The sequence below is a fragment of the Alosa sapidissima genome, chromosome 15 (genome assembly GCF_018492685.1).
Source record: "Alosa sapidissima isolate fAloSap1 chromosome 15, fAloSap1.pri, whole genome shotgun sequence".
Classification (NCBI taxonomy): domain Eukaryota; kingdom Metazoa; phylum Chordata; class Actinopteri; order Clupeiformes; family Clupeidae; genus Alosa; species Alosa sapidissima.
In genome coordinates, this window is record NC_055971.1 from 32,103,280 (window position 1) to 32,123,817 (window position 20,538).

The 20,538-nt window shown below is 44.6% G+C and overlaps 1 protein-coding gene across 4 annotated transcripts in view; it reads left to right on the top strand.

Annotated features, from left to right (window-relative positions):
• The window catches only part of hif1al (hypoxia inducible factor 1 subunit alpha, like), a 32,064-nt gene extending 11,941 nt beyond the window's left edge, over positions 1-20,123 (top strand). For 2 of the 4 annotated variants that reach the window (XM_042063213.1, XM_042063215.1), the window contains exons 2-15: positions 1,568-1,758; positions 2,382-2,539; positions 6,463-6,547; positions 7,544-7,659; positions 8,066-8,253; positions 8,723-8,829; positions 9,766-9,913; positions 10,702-10,961; positions 12,634-12,770; positions 14,098-14,190; positions 15,198-15,352; positions 16,314-16,419; positions 17,013-17,133; positions 17,588-20,123. In XM_042063213.1, the coding sequence (XP_041919147.1) occupies positions 1,568-1,758; positions 2,382-2,539; positions 6,463-6,547; positions 7,544-7,659; positions 8,066-8,253; positions 8,723-8,829; positions 9,766-9,913; positions 10,702-10,961; positions 12,634-12,770; positions 14,098-14,190; positions 15,198-15,352; positions 16,314-16,419; positions 17,013-17,133; positions 17,588-17,667 (1,945 nt within the window). In that variant the 3' untranslated portion in view covers positions 17,668-20,123. Of the gene's footprint in view, positions 1-504; positions 624-1,567; positions 1,759-2,381; positions 2,540-6,462; positions 6,548-7,543; positions 7,660-8,065; positions 8,254-8,722; positions 8,830-9,765; positions 9,914-10,701; positions 10,962-12,633; positions 12,771-14,097; positions 14,191-15,197; positions 15,353-16,313; positions 16,420-17,012; positions 17,134-17,587 lie in introns of those variants that run through there. The other 2 variants (XM_042063214.1, XM_042063216.1) reach the window with 2 other exon arrangements.
• The last annotated feature ends 415 nt before the right edge of the window (positions 20,124-20,538 follow it).

A 20,538-nucleotide genomic window follows, 5' to 3' on the forward strand; every position in this document is an offset into this window, starting at 1 on the left:
CAGAAAGTGGATATTCTGTTAACGGAAACTCAAATATCTACTTGCGCCCCTTGCAATGCCCATCTCGCAACATTTCAAAACTAAATTTTGATTGACTAAATTTCTCTCAGTTGGAGAGAAGGGGGTCGCGAAGGGGGACTGCTATATGCTCAGGCCACTCTGTGAGCCCAGCTATGGGCTGATGGTTTGCTTGGATAAGGTTAGATATGAGCTGATGTGTTTCCTCTGGTTTAAAGGAGTTGGTTTTGTGTTGAATTTGTCTACAATCTTTGTGGAAAAACTCCTACTAGGAACTATGCAAAAAAAACTTGCAGATCAAGACTTCAGGGTGTGCATGGGGGTGTAGTATGTTAGGTGAACGCGGGGGGGGGGGGGGGCACAGTGGGAGATTTGTGTTTCAGAAAGAGGCCTGGAGCATAGGGGTCTTGATGTCGTAAAACAGCCCAACAGCTCTGCTGTGTCCTTTGAAGGAAGAGCCAGCAGACAGAGGGCCAGAGGAGCAGGGTCTCCTCAGTGTGGTGTGCTGTTTGGTGGAAAAGAGCTCTCTAGCTGCAGGAGTTGTGTGCATGCAAAAGGATTCAGGTCAAATGCTACCCTGTTGTCTGATAAAGTGGATGTAAAATGTAAGTATAAAATGTAATGAAATCAGCACAGCCTTTTGGAGTTGGTCTTTGCAGCTTTGTTTAGTGTGAATGTTTCATTAATGTTTTGGCACTGTTTGTGCTCCCGGCATGGCAACAGATTGACTAAACTTGAGTTCTGTGGACAAGGCTGTGTTCACGGTCTGTGACGGTTGTTTGTAGACTGGGATTGGTTCGTGTCCACTACAACATGGAAGTGTGTCAGATTCCTTACGCAACCCTCTCGCATACTCTTCTGCTGACATTTTTTTTCTCATCATTTAGTGTCGGTCTCTTACACTCTCTGAATTTCTCTTATCTCCTATTTTTTTTCTCTCATGCAAGCCTTTCTTCCTCCCATTACTTCCTCTCTCTAGCACTATTGCTCTGTCCTCTCTTGCCCTCTGTGAATTCCTCTGCAGACCGACTTTATCTTCCAACTCCCATGCCTTTTTATACACCAAGTTTAGCGACACGTTTTTACTGTGTATATGAGCAGTCATTCTTGGCAGTTGGACGTTGTTTTTGAGGGGATTAGTATTGACGGTTATTATTATTATACTTATAGTGTACTACTGCTACCTATAATAATAATAATAATAATAATAATAATAATAATAATAATAACAATAGTAATAATAAAAATAGCTAAAACTTGTATTATTATTATTATTATTTATTATTATTATTATTAAAAAGGGCTGGCAGTCATTGTTTGTGGTTTATAAATGAAATATAATAGATGTAAAATACATGTAAAATGAAGTGAGCAAAAGTGTAAAATGTATATCAGTTAAATCCATACAGTCTATGGTTAAACCCTATCTGTTTGCTGCAATTTACTATACGTACATTACAGTGTATTGTTGTATTCCATAGAACATGTGTTCTTTAGTCTGGATGACATTTCACTCGTGTCTGTTGTGCCGTGCTCTGTGTCTGCGCAGGATGAGCTCAGAGCTGCGGAAGGTGCGCTCGCGCGACGCGGCGCGCTGTCGGCGTAGCCAGGAGACGGAGGTGTTCTACGAGCTGGCCCACAGCCTGCCCCTGCCGCGGCGCATCACCTCACACCTGGACAAGGCTGCCATCATGCGCGTGGTGCTCAGCTACCTGCGCATGCAACGCATTCTGGCCACAGGTGGGCGCTCTTGCGCAACACAAACGAGTGTGCCGCATGCCTCTGGACACACTTAGCTCAGAGAGAGTGTCTTTATTACTCTGTGTCTTTGTGCGTGTGTGTGTGTGTGTGTGTGTGTGTGTGTGTGTGTGTAAATGTATCAAATGCCTGATATATTCATTGCTATCTAGTGTCCACTGCATTTGATTATCAATATGGTGCTAACAAACATGTTTAAACTTTTCACATTTCCAATAAATGTGACATTTTCCTTTTGTGTGTGTGTGTGTGTGTGTGATGTGATTGTATGATTGTGTGTGTGATTGTGTGATTGTATGATTGTGTGATTGTATGATTGTGTGTGTGATTGTGTGATTGTATGATTGTGTGTGTGTGTGATTGTGTGATTGTATGATTGTGTGTGTGTGTGTGTGATGTGATTGTGTGTGTGATTGTGTGATTGTATGATTGTGTGTGTGTGTGTGATGTGATTGTGTGTGTGTGTGATTGTGTGTGTGTGTGTGTATGATTGTGTGTGATTGTGTGTGTGTGTGTGTGTGTGTGTGTGTGTGTGTGATGTGATTGTGTGTGTGATTGTGTGTGTGTGTGTGATTGTGTGTGTGTGTGTTTCCTTGGTCCTGCAGACGAGGCCAGAGCAGTGGAGCAGAAGGAGAGTGAAGAGGAGGAGGCCCCTGATGAGCTGTACCAGCACGCCATCGACGGCTTCATCATGGTGATGACTGAGGACGGCGACATGATCTTCCTGTCCGACAGCGTCAACAAGCACCTCGGGATCACTCAGGTGTGTGTCCATTGGACGATCAGAACCTCACCTGTTAGGTCCTAGAACTGCGTGTAGTAGACACCTGTTGTAGAACTGCATTTAGTCGACACCTGTCGTAGAACAGCATGTGGTTTTTTGTTTTCAGGAGTGTCAGGTGTGCCCCAGGTGGGCTACTGGTGTGCCCCCGGTGGGCTACAGGTGGGCTACACCGGGAGCACAACTGAAATGCTTTGTTCGTGGAAGACTGATTTAGATTGTTGTTCGAATGGGCACAGTGCTCTCACGTGTGGCGTAGCCACTTCCATTCTGTTGGATCCTAGTGGCAGCTCACTGCTGCAGCATGCCCTGTGCGGACTGAATGCTTCATATGAGGGCCTGGGGTTGCCCCACTGCTGCAGCATGCCCTGTGCGGACTGAATGCTTCATATGAGGGCCTGGGGTTGCCCCACTGCTGCAGCATGCCCTGTGCGGACTGAATGCTTCATATGAGGGCCTGGGGTTGCCCCACTGCTGCAGCATGCCCTGTGCGGACTGAATGCTTCATATGAGGGCCTGGGGTTGCCCCACTGCTGCAGCATGCCCTGTGCGGACTGAATGCTTCATATGAGGGCCTGGGGTTGCCCCACTGCTGCAGCATGCCCTGTGCGGACTGAATGCTTCATATGAGGGCCTGGGGTTGCCCCACTGCTACCCAGCAGGAGAGCGCTAACAGACTTTACTCCTCCTCCTCCTCCTCCAGCATTCCGTCTTCTTCCACACAGGTTCACCTCTAACACACCTCACCTGTTGATAAACTCCTGTGGGGAAAGCTTGGGTATCAGTAGGGACTTTGGCCAAATAACTTTGGACAGACTTTGGCCAAATAACTTGCCAAACAGACTCAATTATTTATTTTTTGTACATGTGAACTATACGCATGGGTACAGTAAGTTATACAGTCGTTTATAATCTAGACAGCTAAGTATCTTTAAAGCAACACCAAAGAACTTTTCCTCTGTCGCACGCACTATTTGTTTATCCAGCACCAGCTTTGCAAATAACAATGTCCACAGACAAGGTAGAATATGTTGCATGATTTTATGAAAGTACGATGTATTGCGACATCAGATGCAAGTCAAATTTGTAGTTTCTCATGTCTCATTCCATAGAACTACAGATCCGCTACCCGATCCGGCAAACTTACATAGTGCGGTTATAGCCGATAGAGGGCCGCGAAGCGAATGCAGAAAGTGCCGCTCACTAGGGGTCGACCAATTATCGGCCGGGCCGATTATTAGGGCCGATATTTAGCATTTTTATAATAATTGGTATCGGTCATTTTTTCCACCGATAAGCCGATATTGAAATGGATAAAATAAAACGCGCTACTTTGTCTGTAAAGCGTCTCTCACTCCCTGCATTGGCTACTCTGTGGTCGAGAGCATTGTCCCACCCACTACACCGTCTGATTTGTTAGTTAGCATGAAAGCAGCCAATCAGGATCGAAGACTGAACACAGAGAAAGTTTAGGATTCTCACTGAGGCAGAGTGTAGATGGGCTTCAGCTGTACGGAGCTATTTTTCGAAGGTAAGGAAGGTACCTTACATTGCTGAAGTTGCAATGAATCACAATTATCTACACTGAAGTTACAAAAACACCACTTTGGACGCTATTGTCTCTTTGATCCGGATCAATAAGTAAAGCACCCACTTCCTTCATTTAGCGAATTCCCGATTGATGCACATTAGTGATGCTGATGCTGTTTAGCCTAGGCTACTAGTTAGCCTACAAACTCGGGTGCTGCGCGTCGGGAGTTCCTTGCCTCCACCTCGTCCATTAATTGTGAATAACGGGACACCTCGGCGGACGTTATCCCTTAGGCCTACATAGTAGACAAGTCCTAAATTATCCGATAGCGAACGTCAAAAAGTCTAGTTGCTCCTTTTTGAAACGGACTGTCAGAAAAGACTAGGCTACAGGCACCCAGGGCCAGCCGTAATTTAATTCGACCTGAAGTAGCCTAAATCACGGCCTGAGCTGGCTATTAACGTGCCTTTTAGGCTCACCAAAGTGTAGCCTACACATGGACACAAATTGCATGCTTAAATAGTCTAAGAACTATTTTTAAACTGTTTTGTTAAACTGTTCAACCTAACACTTGCCATCACGCATGCACCTCTTCCTCTCCCTCTCTCGTGCACTCACACACACGATGGCAAAGCATCCTCTTTGTGACAGGTCCCTTAACAAGCACATAGCCCATTGTGTAGGCCTAGTCTATGAAAATAATTGCTATCACTCAGTTCTTGGATTAATATCATAAACAGGATTTACATGTGATGCAAGTTGATAGACAATTGTGTATCTAAAGAAGAAAGAAAAGTTTGCATAATTAAATGCTTTTGAATGAATTTTTTGCAGCATATCGCCTTTACTATCTACCCCCCTTTTTGACAACTGACATATCGGTTTTACATATCGGTTATCGGCCTCCTGTTTTGGTAATAATTGATATCGGTATCGGCCCTGAAAAAACCATATCGGTCGATCCTACCGCTCACCCTGTTACGAGTTGATGAAACACTGAAACGATTTTGGAAACATTATTTTAAGGTACAAAAAACTCTTTGGTGTTGCTTTAAAGAGAAACTACTGTATGCAGTTTTGGCCATTTCTTGGCTGTTTTCTCGTTTTTTGCTCGCAGGTTTCCCTGCAGAGCTCCCCTACAGCTTCAGAGTGTCTGATTTACGACATCACTCTGCCGTTTGCCTCTTTCCCTCCGACAACAGTTCACTCGCTTCCTTTCTTCTTTTCGCTGGCACTGCCATGACGAATGTCTGAGAAACTCCATCGCTGCCTTGTTCTAGCCGGTGCCTGGCGTGTATGTGTGTAGTGTAGTAAAGCAATTTGTTACATCGCGAAGCCGGCCCAAAGTTGCAAGGGTGTTTTTTCCACTCACAGGCACTAGAGGGAAGCACCATTCAACCCGTCATATAACCATTCCAATGACTTCGAAGCTGTTCAGTTAAGGCAAACTAAGCTAAAAAACCTGCATAGTTCCCCTTTAAAAGCCTCGTGGCACATTGGTGGACATGATAAGGATCAAGTATCCTGATTCCTGAGATCTCACTGGTTCGTTTACTTTTGACCTTAGGAGCAAATTTTACAGTGTCATATAATAACTGTATTGCATAAAAGTGCAGGTTGAAATGTAACAGGCCCCCCCTGCCGCAGTCTGATCCTGATGTCAGGGTTAAGTTATGGAGAGTGGCGAGTGGAGGGAAGTGACCTAGTTATTTGCACTGCTGCTAAAAATAGACGGGAGGGTTGCCTTGGTCACCAGTGCACATCATGCACATACTGTTTGTATGGGACCAGACAAAACACTCTCCATTCACAACCATGGACAGAACATACATGCTCACATGGTCTCAGGTCACATGGTCTCAGGTCACATGGTGGTAGGGATGATTTTGGTTTCTTAAGCAGAGAAGAGTAGATATACGTATTGTTTCTGTAATGTGTTTAAGCAGATTTTAAGGGTCAATCCCACGTTACTGTTAGGATGCATGTCATTTCTAAGTATTTGCGTAGTCAGTACTCTGTGCATGCGTTGACTGTGCCTGTGCCCTTCCTGTGTTGTACGGTACGGTGTGCTATGTTTCAGCTGCACAGGCTCGGCCTTGAGTACGACCTCTCCATTGACCTCAGTGTTGTCCTGTCTCTTTTTTCTTTCGCTGTTTTGTTTTCACTCATTTCATTCATGCACAAAAATATGGCCATTTTGGTATGGATGGCAACAATGCAGCAAACAAAATATGTGTTCCCTTAGAATCAGCACAATCTTTCTTATTTCAGTGGATAGTATCATTTGTGTGTCCAAAGTTCTAGAGTGTTCTAGACCTTTTTGGCAAATTGTGGCTGTTTTGACGAGACTATTTAAATCTCTCTTGCTGCACAGCTGGAGCTGCTGGGCCAGAGTGCTTACGACTTTGTCCACCCCTGTGACCAAGAGGAGCTACGGGACCTACTGTCCCTCAGACCAGGTACGCATCTGGCAACTCCACCACCACCACCATTGCCTTTGGTAAAGCTGTGCTCATCCCTCTTAGTTTAACTGCAGTCAAGTTCAGATTCACATTTGGCAACCTTCCAGGACAAGACATCTCCAGAGATCTCCAGTGGTTTTGTTGAAGCTTTAATTAGACACAATAATACAATAATAAATACATAAGCAAACCCTCTCTGGTCAAACTGTGGCCACCTATATACACCCTTTATCCCCCCGGTCACCTGTATACCAGTGTAAATGAAGTCACCTGTAAATGAGGTCACCTGTATACCAGTGTAAATGAGGTCACCTGTATACCAGTGTAAATGAAGTCACCTGTAAATGAAGTCACCTGTATACCAGTGTAAATGAGGTCACCTGTATACCAGTGTAAATGAGGTCACCTGTATACCAGTGCAAATGAGGTCACCTGTATACCAGTGTAAATGAGGTCACCTGTAGTGTAAATGAGGTCACCTGTATACCAGTGTAAATGAGGTCACCTGTATACCAGTGCAAATGAGGTCACCTGTATACCAGTGCAAATGAGGTCACCTGTATACCAGTGTAAATGAGGTCACCTGTAGTGCAAATGAGGTCACCTGTAGTGTAAATGAGGTCACCTGTAGTGCAAATGAGGTCACCTGTATACCAGTGTAAATGAGGTCACCTGTATACCAGTGTAAATGAGGTCACCTGTATACCAGTGCAAATGAGGTCACCTGTATACCAGTGTAAATGAGGTCACCTGTAGTGTAAATGAGGTCACCTGTATACCAGTGTAAATGAGGTCACCTGTATACCAGTGCAAATGAGGTCACCTGTATACCAGTGCAAATGAGGTCACCTGTAGTGCAAATGAGGTCACCTGTAGTGTAAATGAGGTCACCTGTAGTGCAAATGAGGTCATCTGTAGTGCAAATGAGGTCACCTGTATACCTGTGCAAATCACCTGTTTGAATTGTCTCTGCCCCGTCTGTCCTTCCGGAAGCCTTTCTGAAGAAGAGCCGGAGTGAGAGGCTGACGGAGCGCAGCTTCTTCCTGAGGATGAAGAGCACGCTGACCAGCCGAGGAAGAACGGTCAACATCAAGTCTGCCTCTTGGAAGGTAGATATACACACACACACACACACACACACACACACAGGCATACACACACACTTACACACACACACACAGAGTAAATTTGGGATGTGGGCCAAGTTACTCAGTCTGCCCCTAACCTGTAAATATGCCCCCTGAGATGCAGCGAGACTAAATATGCCCCCTGAGACGCTGAGCGAGACGCAAACACACAGTTTCACACACACACACACACACACACACACACACACACACACATTCAGACACTTCCACACATCACAAAAGCAAGTGCTACATTTACCACATAGAGCCTGACCTATGTCAGAGTCACATGTTTTGCACAGTAAATGAGTCCCTCTTCAGTAAAACTGTACGTCCATTAACTCATGTTGTTGTGGCTTCATTTGTTGCCTTGCTTCCCCTGTGTAAGGTCCTCCACTGCACGGGGCACCTGCAGCCCTTCAGGGCCCAGGGCGCCACAGCGCCCCCTATGGGCGGCTACCTGACACTGCTGTGTGAGCCCATTCCTCACCCGTCCAGCGTGGAGTTCCCTCTGGACTGCAGCACCTTCCTCACGCGCCACAGCATGGACCTCGGCTTCACCCAGTGCGACGGCAGGTAGGGGCACGGACTGGACAGACACTCACAAACACACCCAGGAAAACACACAAACATAAACAACAACAACAACAACAACAACAACAACATTTGCTGATGGGAAGAAGACCGGATGATAAGGATGATGAGAATGGGAGATTGAGGGTTGAGCCTGGTTGAATTCACTGTGACACACTCTGACGAATGTCAATTAACTTAGATATCTGCACATCTATGAAGTAGTTCCAGTTTACTAGATATCTGCACATCTATGAAGTAGTTCCAGTTTACTAGATATCTGATGTGTGATGTGGCTACTTTCAGATGAGAGTTGCAGCAGTAGCATGATTAGGAGGTGGTGATGTGGCTACTTTCAGATGAGCGTGCTAGCGTTGCAGCAGTAGCATGATTAGGAGGTAGTGATGTGGCTACTTCTGTCTGAGTTTGCAGCACTCACACGTGTCTTGTGAAACACTTCCTCTGACTGCAGGGTCACAGAGCTCGTGGGCTACGAACCGGAGGACCTGATTGGCCGATCAGTGTTTGAGTACTATCATGCTTTGGACTTCGATCATGTGACCAAGAGCCTTCACATATGTGAGTTCCCTTTTCTCCCCCATATGTTAATTAAGTCTTCATTAAGAAGTGTTGATGACAGCCACAGGACATGCTGTACATTACGAGAGTGAGTGTGTGTGTCTGTGTTTCTGTGTGTGCATGTTACGTCTCTTTGTGTAGAAACACATGTAGGGCAGTTTATGTCACCCATTTCAACAGCAGCCACACATTTCACACGTTGCACCACACTTTTCACCCTCCCTAACCAACATTGCAGAACAAAGACCCACCCTGGGACCGCAACTAAAAGCTGAACAGAAAAAAAAACAAAAAAAACAATTCACACACCAGCAGCTCTGAGCTTTGAAGTGTGTGTGTGTCCTATCTATTGACATGGTTGAAGATGTGTTGGTCAATGTTATGTCAGTACATGTTATGTACCCTAATAGAGGAGCCCTCTGTTTGTTAGAGGTGTATTTTGGGGCCTTCATTCAGACAGGACAGTGAGGTTGCCTTCATTCAGACAAGACTTCATTCAGACAGGACAGTGGGGTTATCTTCATTCAGACAGGACAGTGGGGTTATCTTCATTCAGACAGGACAGTGGGGTTATCTTCATTCAGACAGGACAGTGGGGTTACCTTCATTCAGACAGGACAGTGGGTGTAATATTTAAAGGAACACACTTTATTCACTGTCCAATTTTGAACAGTGGGGTTACCTTCATGCAGACAGGACAGTGGGGTGTAAGAGATGGGGTGGGATCAGGTCCCCATGGACACCTGGACCCACCTGGACCCCAGATGCTGCAGCCTCCTGTGCCTCCACACTCACCTTACGGCTCACCATAGTTTACCACTTACTCTAAAGGAAGGACCCCGTAGCACCCACATGGCCCTGCTCCCCAAGAGGCTGCTCCAGTGCCACTACTAAAATGCTAGTGCTAAATGCTGTCCCACAATCCTTTGTCCACAGTGCTGTCCAAGGGCCAGGTGTCCACCAGACACTATCGCTTCCTGGCCAAGAACGGGGGCTTTGTGTGGGCTGAGACCAAAGCCACGGTCATCTACAACAGCAAGACTTCTCAGCCGGAGGCCGTGGTCTGCCTCAACTTTATCCTCAGGTTCGGCGCTTTGCACATGTAGAAATGTCTCTATCAATAATGAGAATTAGGATCTTAAAATATACAGTATACATATTCTGACTTGCATACATTTAGATAGATTCAAGATTCAAGAAATATATTTGTCACTTGCATATGTGATACAAGTGGTTTCAGTTCTGATGGACCTGTAACATCTTCCAGAGGGGAGAAGCTGGGACAAGTGGTGGTTTGGATGACAGGGATCTTTGATCATTTCAGAAACGCGGTTTAAGGTCCGCTCAAACACCGTATTGATACAGTTGATAACAGTTACGTGCCAAAATAATACATTACTGATTCATTTGGCTGATGCTTTTATTCAAAGCAACATATTATGTCAATCACAAGAGCGAAGCAACTTGAGGTTAAGTGCCTTACACAAGTGCCAGTCAGGAAATGGACTCTCAACTTTACTGGGTATTGCATGCTAGCCCAGCTCAAAATCCATAGTGGCGCTTAGTGTTGACCAGATGTCTAAATCGGCACGAAGTTGTTAGGGTATTGCTCATAGCTGGCGATTCTTACTTCTCGTTTTTGCACTTAATGTGATCGAGCATTCTGCTGATCTAACCACCAGTCCCTTCCTCTTCCCCTCTCTCTCTCCTTCTCTTTCTGTGTCTCTTCCTCTCTCTCTTTCTGCCTTTCTTCCTCTCTCTTGCTCTCTCTCTTCCTCTCTCTCTCTCTCTTCCCCTCTCTTCCTCTCTCTTGCTCTCTCTCTTCCTCCCTCTCTCTCTTCCTCCCTCTCTCTCTTGCTCTCTCTCTTTTAGTGGGGTGGAGCAGGCAGAGGTGGTGTTCTCGGCGGAGCAGACTCGCTCCACGGTGTGCTCTGCTCTGCCGGCGGGTGTGAAGGTGGAGGTGGCGGTGGCGGAGATGGAAAAGGAGTCGCTCAGTGATGGCAAAGCCTCCTCCTCCTCCTCCTCTTCATCCTCCTCCTCCTCAGGAGAGCTGTTCCTCCGGCTGAAGGAGAACCCTGAGGAGCTGCTGCAGCTGGCCCCAGCACCCGGGGACACCATCGTCCCCCTCACAGGTGCCTGGACACAACACACACACAACACACACGCATGCACGCACACACACCACATACACACACACACACACACACACACACACACACTCTCACACCTGCACACACACTTTGGCCAGTTTGCTTGACTCAGCTCTGAATGGGGAAGGGCACGCACGAATGCACGCACGCATTCACACGGACACACACAGACACAGACACACACTTACACACACACACACACACACAATGCAAGGCACGTTCTAGCGGTCAGTTGAATCGTTCCATGGGCAAACAAAATCATTTCAAGCGCCTGATGGTGAAAAAATTGCATCAGTGCGATCATCCTCTTAGTCCTTGTCCTCACCGATCGCTGGGTACAGCCTCATGTCCTGATACACTGCACGGCCCTCTACGTCATCATACCCACATACACACTCACTCAGGGCTGGGTGCAGCCCTGCACATCATACCCACACACACACACTAAGGGCTCGGTGCAGCCCTGTACATCATACCCACACACACACTCAGGGCTGGGTGCAGCCATGTCCTCATACACAGTACAGCCCTCTACATCTTTATTCTCACTGAGAGTTGGGTAGGAGCATGTCCTAATGTACAACACAGCCTTCTGAGTCATTATATTCACTGATAGTTTTGGTACAGATACATTCCCATTCACAGCACAGCCTACTAAGTCACTTAGTCATTCCCATACACAACACAGCCTACTAAGTCACTTAGTCATTCCCATACACAACACAGCCTACTAAGTCACTTAGTCATTCCCATACACAGCACAGCCTACTAAGTCACTTAGTCATTCCCATACACAACACAGCCTACTAAGTCACTTAATCATTCCCATACACAGCACAGCCTACTAAGTCACTAAGTCAGTCCCATACACAGCACAGCCTACTAAGTCACTTAGTCATTCCCATACACAGCACAGCCTACTAAGTCACTAAGTCATTCCCATACACAGCACAGCCTACTAAGTCACTAAGTCAGTCCCATACACAACGCTCAATAGTGCCCCCAACGTTGTCTTCCAGGCAGCACCGCCACCGTTGACTTAAAGGCACCTAACCCTAAACCTCGGGATTTGTGTGTGCTTCACCTCACTGTGTGTTCACTGCAGTGTTTCCCACAGTATTGAATTCCATTTGTGGGGGTTGGTTTGAGAATTAACTTGAATACAACAGTTTTAACAAATTAGCACAGCGTGGTTATGATGCTAACCAGATTTAAGCACAATTTAGTACAACCTGGAAAATCATTGTGTGGTGGTCAATATTGATATTGTGGTGGGCCGCCACAAATAAGTCAATGTATAGGAAACACTGCACTGTGTGCTGAGCGTGTTTCATTAATTCACGGATTGGGATACATGCAGAGAAATTTCCCTCACGGGATCAAAAAAGTATATACTTATACTTATAGGGCAATTCCACGGAAAATGGACTTTTTGTCACATCCATAACGCCGCCAGTAGCAAATGCTCAATTTTCATGTAATCATTCACATCATACCATACCATCAGGTTTTATTGGTGTTATGGATGTGACAAAAAGTCAATTTTCCGTGGAATTGCCCTATACTTACTTACTGCCTCTGCTCCTGTGGCGGGTATAGTGGTAGCCATTGAGCTCATGCATGTGTGTTGTTGTGCTGTGTGTTGCTACTGCAGACTCTGCTGACCTGTCTTTCTACCGCTCGGAGGCGCCGGACTCACTCCCCGACTTCCCCGAGGAGCTCTGCAGCCCGGAGCTCCGCCAGCTCCTCTCCCCCATCTTCGACCAGCCCATGTCTCCAGCGTCGACTCTCGTAAGGGCATCTCATCTAGCTCATCTATCTTTCTCTTTCTCTCTCTCTCTCTCATTCTCACATCTTTAGCACTGGCACTTGTAAGGGTATGTAGCTCAGCTCTCTCTCTCATATCTCGCTCTTTTTCTCAGAGGAGAGAGGAGAAACCTCATTTGTCTCAGTGTTTCCCATACATTGACTAATCTGTGGCGGGGCGCCACGAAATAAAAATCGTCCGCTACAGATGAATATTCTATGTTTAATTTAATTTAATTTAAATTAAATATAAGGTCAAATCCTTGCATTGCCATTGAGCTGCGCTTTTTACGCACGCAGCCTTTCATTGCCCTGCCCCGCTCTCTCTCGTAGCCCGCTGCCCCTCCTCTGCATGTGCATTTAACAAAATATTCACAATTGTTGAAGGATTGTTGTTGCCACATAGATTGCCTCATAGCATTGCATAGAAGACGTCTGGCTAAATTGCTATTAAATCCGCTTAGCATCGTGACCATGCTGCGCAAATTTGTTCAAAACTGCTGCATTGAAGTGAACTCTGCTAAGGTCTTATCACAACATAGTAGGCTACATTGAAGAGACTAAACTAAGTTTTATGAAATCAAGCAGTATCTCAAAGCTAACGTTAGAATACTGTTTGGATGTCGAATTTAGCATGCTTAGCCTACTTACAGCTGCTTGTCAATTTCGGTGAAGGGCTCATTTTATTGACTCTGACACTGCAAAATCCCGATGTAAATGGAAAAGTGTTTTCCAAAATTCAAAAGTGCTTGTCCCAAGGAGAAGTACGAACCTTTATTTTAACTATGTAGAAAACGTTATGAATTGCATCCACACATCAGCAGCCTTTCAACTGTGTTACAACTGCAAGGGTTGTAACACAGTTGTCCCCCCCCCGTCGTCAAAGTCAGCTACCGCCACAAATTGAATCCAATTCTGTGGGAAACACTGTGTCTCTCAGTGATCAAAGACTCGCACATCTGATTGTGTATGATGTTAATGTCTGAGTAATCTGAGTAATCTATGACATTTTCATTCTCTTTTACTCTACCTCTCAACCCTTCTCAATCCCCCTCTCTCTCTCTCCTTCAATCCCTCTCTCTCTCCTTCAATCCCCCTCTCTCTCCTTCAATCCCCCTCTCTCTCTCAATCCCCCTCTCTCTCCTTCAATCCCTCTCTCTCTCTCTCAATCCCTCTCCCTCCCTCTATCCCCTATCCCTCTCCTTCCTTCAATCCCTCTCTCTCTCCCTCTCTCAATCCCTTCCATTTTCCCCTCCCCTGTCTCCCTCCCTCTTTCTCTCTCCTTCTCTCGCCCCTTGGTTACCTCCCGTAGAGTCCGGTTAGTGAGGGGCCCATGGACACTGGCAAGGTGGAGCGGTTCTTTGCCATCAAACCGGACAGTGAATGTGGAGAGAAGAACACAGAGGTACTCATAGAGTCATGAGCACCCACAGATCTATACACCAGTCACTCGGCATCAGTCAGTCTGCTGAGCACTCTCTGGGCCCTCTTGATAAGTTATCTGCTGAACTCCTCTTATCTGGGCCCTCTTGAGAAGTTATCTGCCGAGAACTCTTATCTGGATCCTCTTGATAATTTATCTGACGACATTCACAAATGTTCCAGGCAAATATGTTGTCTGTGAATGTTTTTGTGTAAACATTCTAAATTGTTCAATTTCAATGGTAATCCTATGTCCAGCGTCAATATGTGTTTGTGGAAAACAAACAAACAAACAAACTCAAATGTTCAAATTTGATTGCACCTCTAATGTTGGACACACACTCTTTCTCTCTCTCACACACAAACACACACACACACACACACACACACACACTTAGAGGACCTGAATTTAATAAGTCACTCAATGAGCAAGTGTGTCATGCATCAACTAAAACATCATGTGTGTCATGTGAGAACGCTAAACTGGCCTATTTCAGACTTGCATTTGCGTGTCATTTAGATTAGGGCCCAGATATTTTGTGTAATTTAAATTAGGGAATTGAAAAAATATTTCAATATTTAAATTAGGCCCCAGGCATTCTTTGTGGTAGCATGCTAGCACGCCACTGTCCACAGTACTGTTGTTGGTGTCTGCAAGGACATTGTGTGCCTTTGCATGCCGTGTTTTTCTTTCTGTGCATAACCACAGATGGCTGTGTTTTCCACCACGTCAGTGTGCTCATTGACTAAAGCAGAGACTAAACCAAACCAATGCGTTCATGAATATAAAAGGTGTTATAATTATCAGCATAATTAAATGAGATGTTTGGAGAATATATTAAGCTACATGTATACAATGAATTAATAAATATAATCTATTATATTTCTATATAATTATAAATATAATCTATTATAAATCTATTAAAATAATATAATATACATTGTATGGGGAACAACGTTTTAGATGACCATTCCTTTGTTGCGGTTCAGATTGTGGACGAGATGGATTTGGACATGCTGGCCCCGTACATCTCCATGGACGATGACTTCCAGCTCACGGCTCTGACCCACTTCACCGAGGCAGACCATCTCACCCTGGCCCCCCCAGACCTCGGCTCCACCCCCCCAGCACCATCCAGGAAGAGGTTAGCCACAGAGCTGTAATGGAAGAAGATGTTTGAGGGGCCAGCCCAGCATGCTGGCACCAGCAATTCTTCTTGTGGTGTTTGAATAACCTAGTTTGTTAGTCTGCAGTCGGGCTGTTCTGAAACAGTCTGCAGAGCCAGATATAGCCAGGTGGGCTGATACGGTGTTTAGCGTGTTTAAGTTTGTATTTGCTTTAATAATTTATTTATTGTATTAAGCGTACCACAGTTATATCAAACTGCACCTACCACTCATGCATGCCTCCATTCTCTCTTCCACTAAACGTAACCATGGCCCCCTAGAGCTGTAGCACATTTCCCAGAATGCCATTGAGCGGTTATGATCGGAAACATACAGACTGAGATAATTTCGAGCACTCTTTCATATTTGCGGTGGTAGTTGCCTAGTGACAGTTTCAGGAAGTGGACCGCTGTTTTGTTCATGTGTGTCGCATTACCAAAGACCTTTCAGTACGGTGTATAATTTGTGGGTGGCTTTACCAAAGATCTTTCAGTACGGTTTATAATTTGTGGGTGGCTTTACCAAAGATCTTTCAGCACCGTTGATTAGGTCTGTGCAATTAATTGATAAATTGTGATTATGACTTCCAACAGTTATAAAAATAAAATAATCAAAATATAAATATTATTTTGCTACATTCAGTTTCATAACAATGCTCTCCTTTTGTCTTGAGTTGTCATGTGCATTATCTTTTTACATGTTGGATTATATTTAAAATTCAATTTAAAAATGTAAAAAATGTAAGTTTTGAAAATGGATGATAGTTCCAAAATCTCTGAGTAATCCTGTTTAATAATCGTTATCTCAATATTGAACAAAATAACCGTGATAACGATTTTTACCATAATCGAGCAACCCTACGGTTGATAATGTGTGTGGCTTTACCCAAGCTCTTTCAACACGGCTGATAACGTGTGTGTGTGTGTGTGGCTTGTTCAGGGCCTATGAGGTGGACGAGGACATGCCCTCGTTGGAGCACAAGTGGGAGAAGCGACAGAGAAACAGCCCCATAGAGGAAGAGCTGCTGCTGACCCACAACATGCTGGTGAGGCGCTCAGCCGCCATCTTAGCACTGTGCACACTACTTACAGTCACACTGCAACATGCTGAAGAGGTGGTCAGCCGCCTTCTTACAGTCTTACAGTCACACTGCAACATGCTGAAGAGGTGGTCAGCCGCCATCTTAGCACTGTGCACACTACTTACAGTCACACTGCAACATGCTGATGAGGTGGTCAGCCGCCATCTTAGCACTGTGCACACTACTTACAGTCACACTGCAACATGCTGAAGAGGTGGTCAGCCGCCATCTTAGCACTGTGCACACTACTTACAGTCACACTGCAACATGCTGAAGAGGTGGTCAGCCGCCATCTTACAGTCTTAGTCAAACTGCAACATGCTGAAGAGGTGGTCAGCCGCCATCTTAGCATTCTGCACTCTACTGATAGTCAAAGGGCAAGTCTCTGTGTTTATAGATATTAGGTTGTTTTTACCCATATATCTTGTAGAGCGGGGAAAAAACAACAAGTCTGTCACTGTTTCTGCAGAATTATTTGATCGACTCCGAGTCCGGTGTGACACTGTTTCTGCAGAATTATTTGATCAACTGAGTCCAGTGTGACACTGTTTCTGCAGAATTATTTGATCGACTCTGAGGGTCCCGATGACTTGGAGCTGATGCCGGGGCAGCAAAGTAAGCTGTTAACTGACCGAGACCCCATTCTGGGAGCCACGCCTGGACTATGTGACTCCATGGGTGTGTATTACATTCTAGTTTTGATTCAACTGTGTGTTTGATTGTGTGCATTGCTTGTGTTTGTCTTTTTGACTGTAAGAGTTTTAGGTACATTTTTGAGTCTGTGAGTGTTTACGTGCGTGTGTGTCTGTGTGCGTTTGTGTGTGTGCATGCATGCGCGTGCATGTGTGTGGAGTACAGTGTTTCCCACAGAATTGAATTCTAGAATTCTTGAATTCTTGTGGTGGTAGGTTTGCAGAATTAAGTCGAATGCAATAGTTTTTAACAAATTAATGCAGCGCGGTTATGATTCTAACCAGATTTAAGCACAATTTAGTACAACCTGGAAAATCATTGTGTGGTGGTCAATGTTGATATTGTGGTGGGCCGCCTAAAATAAGTCAATGTATGTGAAACACTGGAGTGCATATATTGCATGTTAAATGTAACACCCCTTACTCATCTTCTCTCGCAGCCCTGATGAAGGACCCCTTTCTCCTCCGTCCCCCTGATCCAGTGGGACGAGACCTTGGCCCCATCTCCCCCCTCTCCTGAAGAAGTGTGTATGTGTGTGTGTGTGTGTGTGTGTGTGTTTGCCCTGTATGCTTCAGTGGGACGAGACCTTGGCCCCATCTCCTCCCTCTCCTGAAGCAGTGTGTGTGTGTGTGTGTGTGTGTGTTTGCCCTGTATGCTTCAGTGGGACGAGACCTTGGCCCCATCTCCCCCCTCCTGAAGAAGTGTGTATGTGTGTGTGTGTGTGTGTTTGCCCTGTATGCTTCAGTGGGACGAGACCTTGGCCCCATCTCCCCCCTCTCCTGAAGAAGTGTGTATGTGTGTGTGTGTTTGCCCTGTATGCTTCAGTGGGACGAGACCTTGGCCCCATCTCCTCCCTCTCCTGAAGCAGTGTGTGTGTGTGTGTGTGTGTGTGTGTTTGCCCTGTATGCTTCAGTGGGACGAGACCTTGGCCCCATCTCCCCCCTCTCCTGAATCAGAGTCCAGCCCCTCTCTTCCCTTGTCCAGCCAACCAATGACCGACAGCTGAAGGATTGGTGGGAGATTGGGTGTTAGCTACCATGATGGATTTTATAACCATGATACAGTATACATTTTCACAGATTGTATTGCATCTTTATCAAGTTATATTGCACAAACAAGCTACTGTACTTAATCACTACATCCTTTATATGTTTATACACAAATACATTATATCCTATATCCTTTCATCTCTAAAAGGGTTATTGTTTTTATTAATAACAAGATGCATTACCCATGCAACTCGTGTAGCTCAGCTCTTCAATACAAATTTTTCAGTATTTTTTATGTTCTGTTTTAAAAACACATAAATGCTACTGTTGTTCATGTTCATGAAATACTTTTAAGTTCACTTTTTCCCCTCCGCAGTTGAGCATGTATTGAAACATTGAGGTGACAGGCATCTAAACTTTTTTAATATAATTCTGTGACCATAAATGTTTTTAGGCCATAAATGATCAGCCTCAGACCTGGAAATAGAAGAGCCCATTGCAAAAGCAAGTTAACTATCTTCAGTGTGCTCGGATAGAGTCCTACTGTCAATATCTGTTAACATGCAGCTGTGAGAAGTGTGTGCTCTTAATCTAGTGTCTGACTGAGACCCCTTTAAAAACGGTTGGACCCTGCCGTCCATTTTGTGGCCAGTGATGTGAAGTCTGTGCTATTGTCACTTGTGTTTGTTTTTTTTGTTTGTTCGTTTGTTTGTTTGTGTGTGTGTTTGTTTGTTTGTTTGTACCCACATTCTCATGGAGATTTAAGCCATTCCGCACACTTATGGCATTTGTCCCAGTGTAGACAAAAGTCAAACTGAAGTCAGCTGTCCTGTTTTTAGAATAACGCAACTCTGACCTCAGCTTCAACTCGCAACCTCTGTCTCCATGAGGAACCGTACACAGTAAAAAAAAACGCACAAACCCACTCTCAGCGGTGCTCTCTTAGAACCAGTGCCTTGCGGCATTGCTCCTGCAACAAACATATGCACAACTTCTATACACTACGTACAGCTTCACTCCAAAAACACAAAGCAAACGCACAATTTCTGTATCGCACATACTTCCAAGGGCTTTCAACCAGGAAGGGCAGTCGGCTCAGGACAGAAGTAGACTGTAGTTGACCATTATTGCTCTCAGCTTCTGGATGCTGATGTAAGTGAGGAAGTTGAGTTTTTAGGTTTCATTTTAAAAAGTTGAAAATAGATAACTGATAATAGATACATTTGCACCCAAGATGAAGTGGAATCCACTACATTACCTCGGTCTTTAGCAGTGGCATAAATAAACCATGTGAGGTAGTAGGTGAGGAAAGCAAGAAAAGAGTTGTAGTGATGCCTCATTTTCCGTCCTTTTTCTACCGTTCGATTTTTTAAAGGACACTTTACTTAGTCTGTCACACCGTGAGCATTTGTGCAGCAACCTGTTATCTGGAACTGTTTAGTAGGATCCATAAGATGGACACCAAATCAGTGGCATGTTTTGTAATGTTAAATAGATTTCTATTTTCTCTGCAGTAATGGTATGTGAAGCAATTACTAAAACATTTAGACTTTTTTTTGTAGGATTGTTATAACATTGCTGTTGTATTTTTGACTTGTTTTGACTTGTATTAACATTTATAAACTTTTTAAAATGTCTTCAGAGCCTCTAATGTCAGTCATATAAGCTTTTTCGTGTCTATCCTCCCTCTACATTTTTCCATGTATTGGATATCATTTGCATGTGAATAGAACATAATTTCCCCTCTATTTCTTTGTAGTATAGAATTATCACTCAAACTCCATTTGACTGATTCGTTTAAAAGTAGTTTGTATTTTGTCATTGTGAAATCTATGTGCCTTTTGTTGAAATGAAGCACACAAGATTAATTTGAAAGCTCCACTGTCTCTATTGGCCTCTCCCTCAGGCAGAGCTGTGGCAATCATGTTGTATTAATCATGTATCTTAGTCACTGTCTTAGCTCAAATAAACATATTTTAGAGTTTACAGTGTGAAAGTATTTATTTTACCTCCTGAAATGAACAGTGCAGTATGCATGAATTTGGATATAGAAAAAAAAAAAACATGTGCAGTTCCTGAGTTGTCCTCCTATCATATAAGGTCACAACCAAACCATATGAGAAGTCTAAGGAAGAGCCCCTGGGGTTTGAAGTGTCACACTGGCAAAAGGTTTTAATGAGAGGTACATGTGGTGCCCTTCAAACCCATGCTTCAACGATACTTTTAAATCAGCACCCATCTTTGTAAGTGCACATGTTGCACCGTTTGGGTCAACTTGACCTGGGACATTATTTTGGTATTTAAAATATCCATATATAAAAGTTGTTCATCTTAGGCTTCTTATCAATTATTATTCCGCTGACCACTTTTTCTCTGCGCAATTGAAGTTTGAACCGCAACG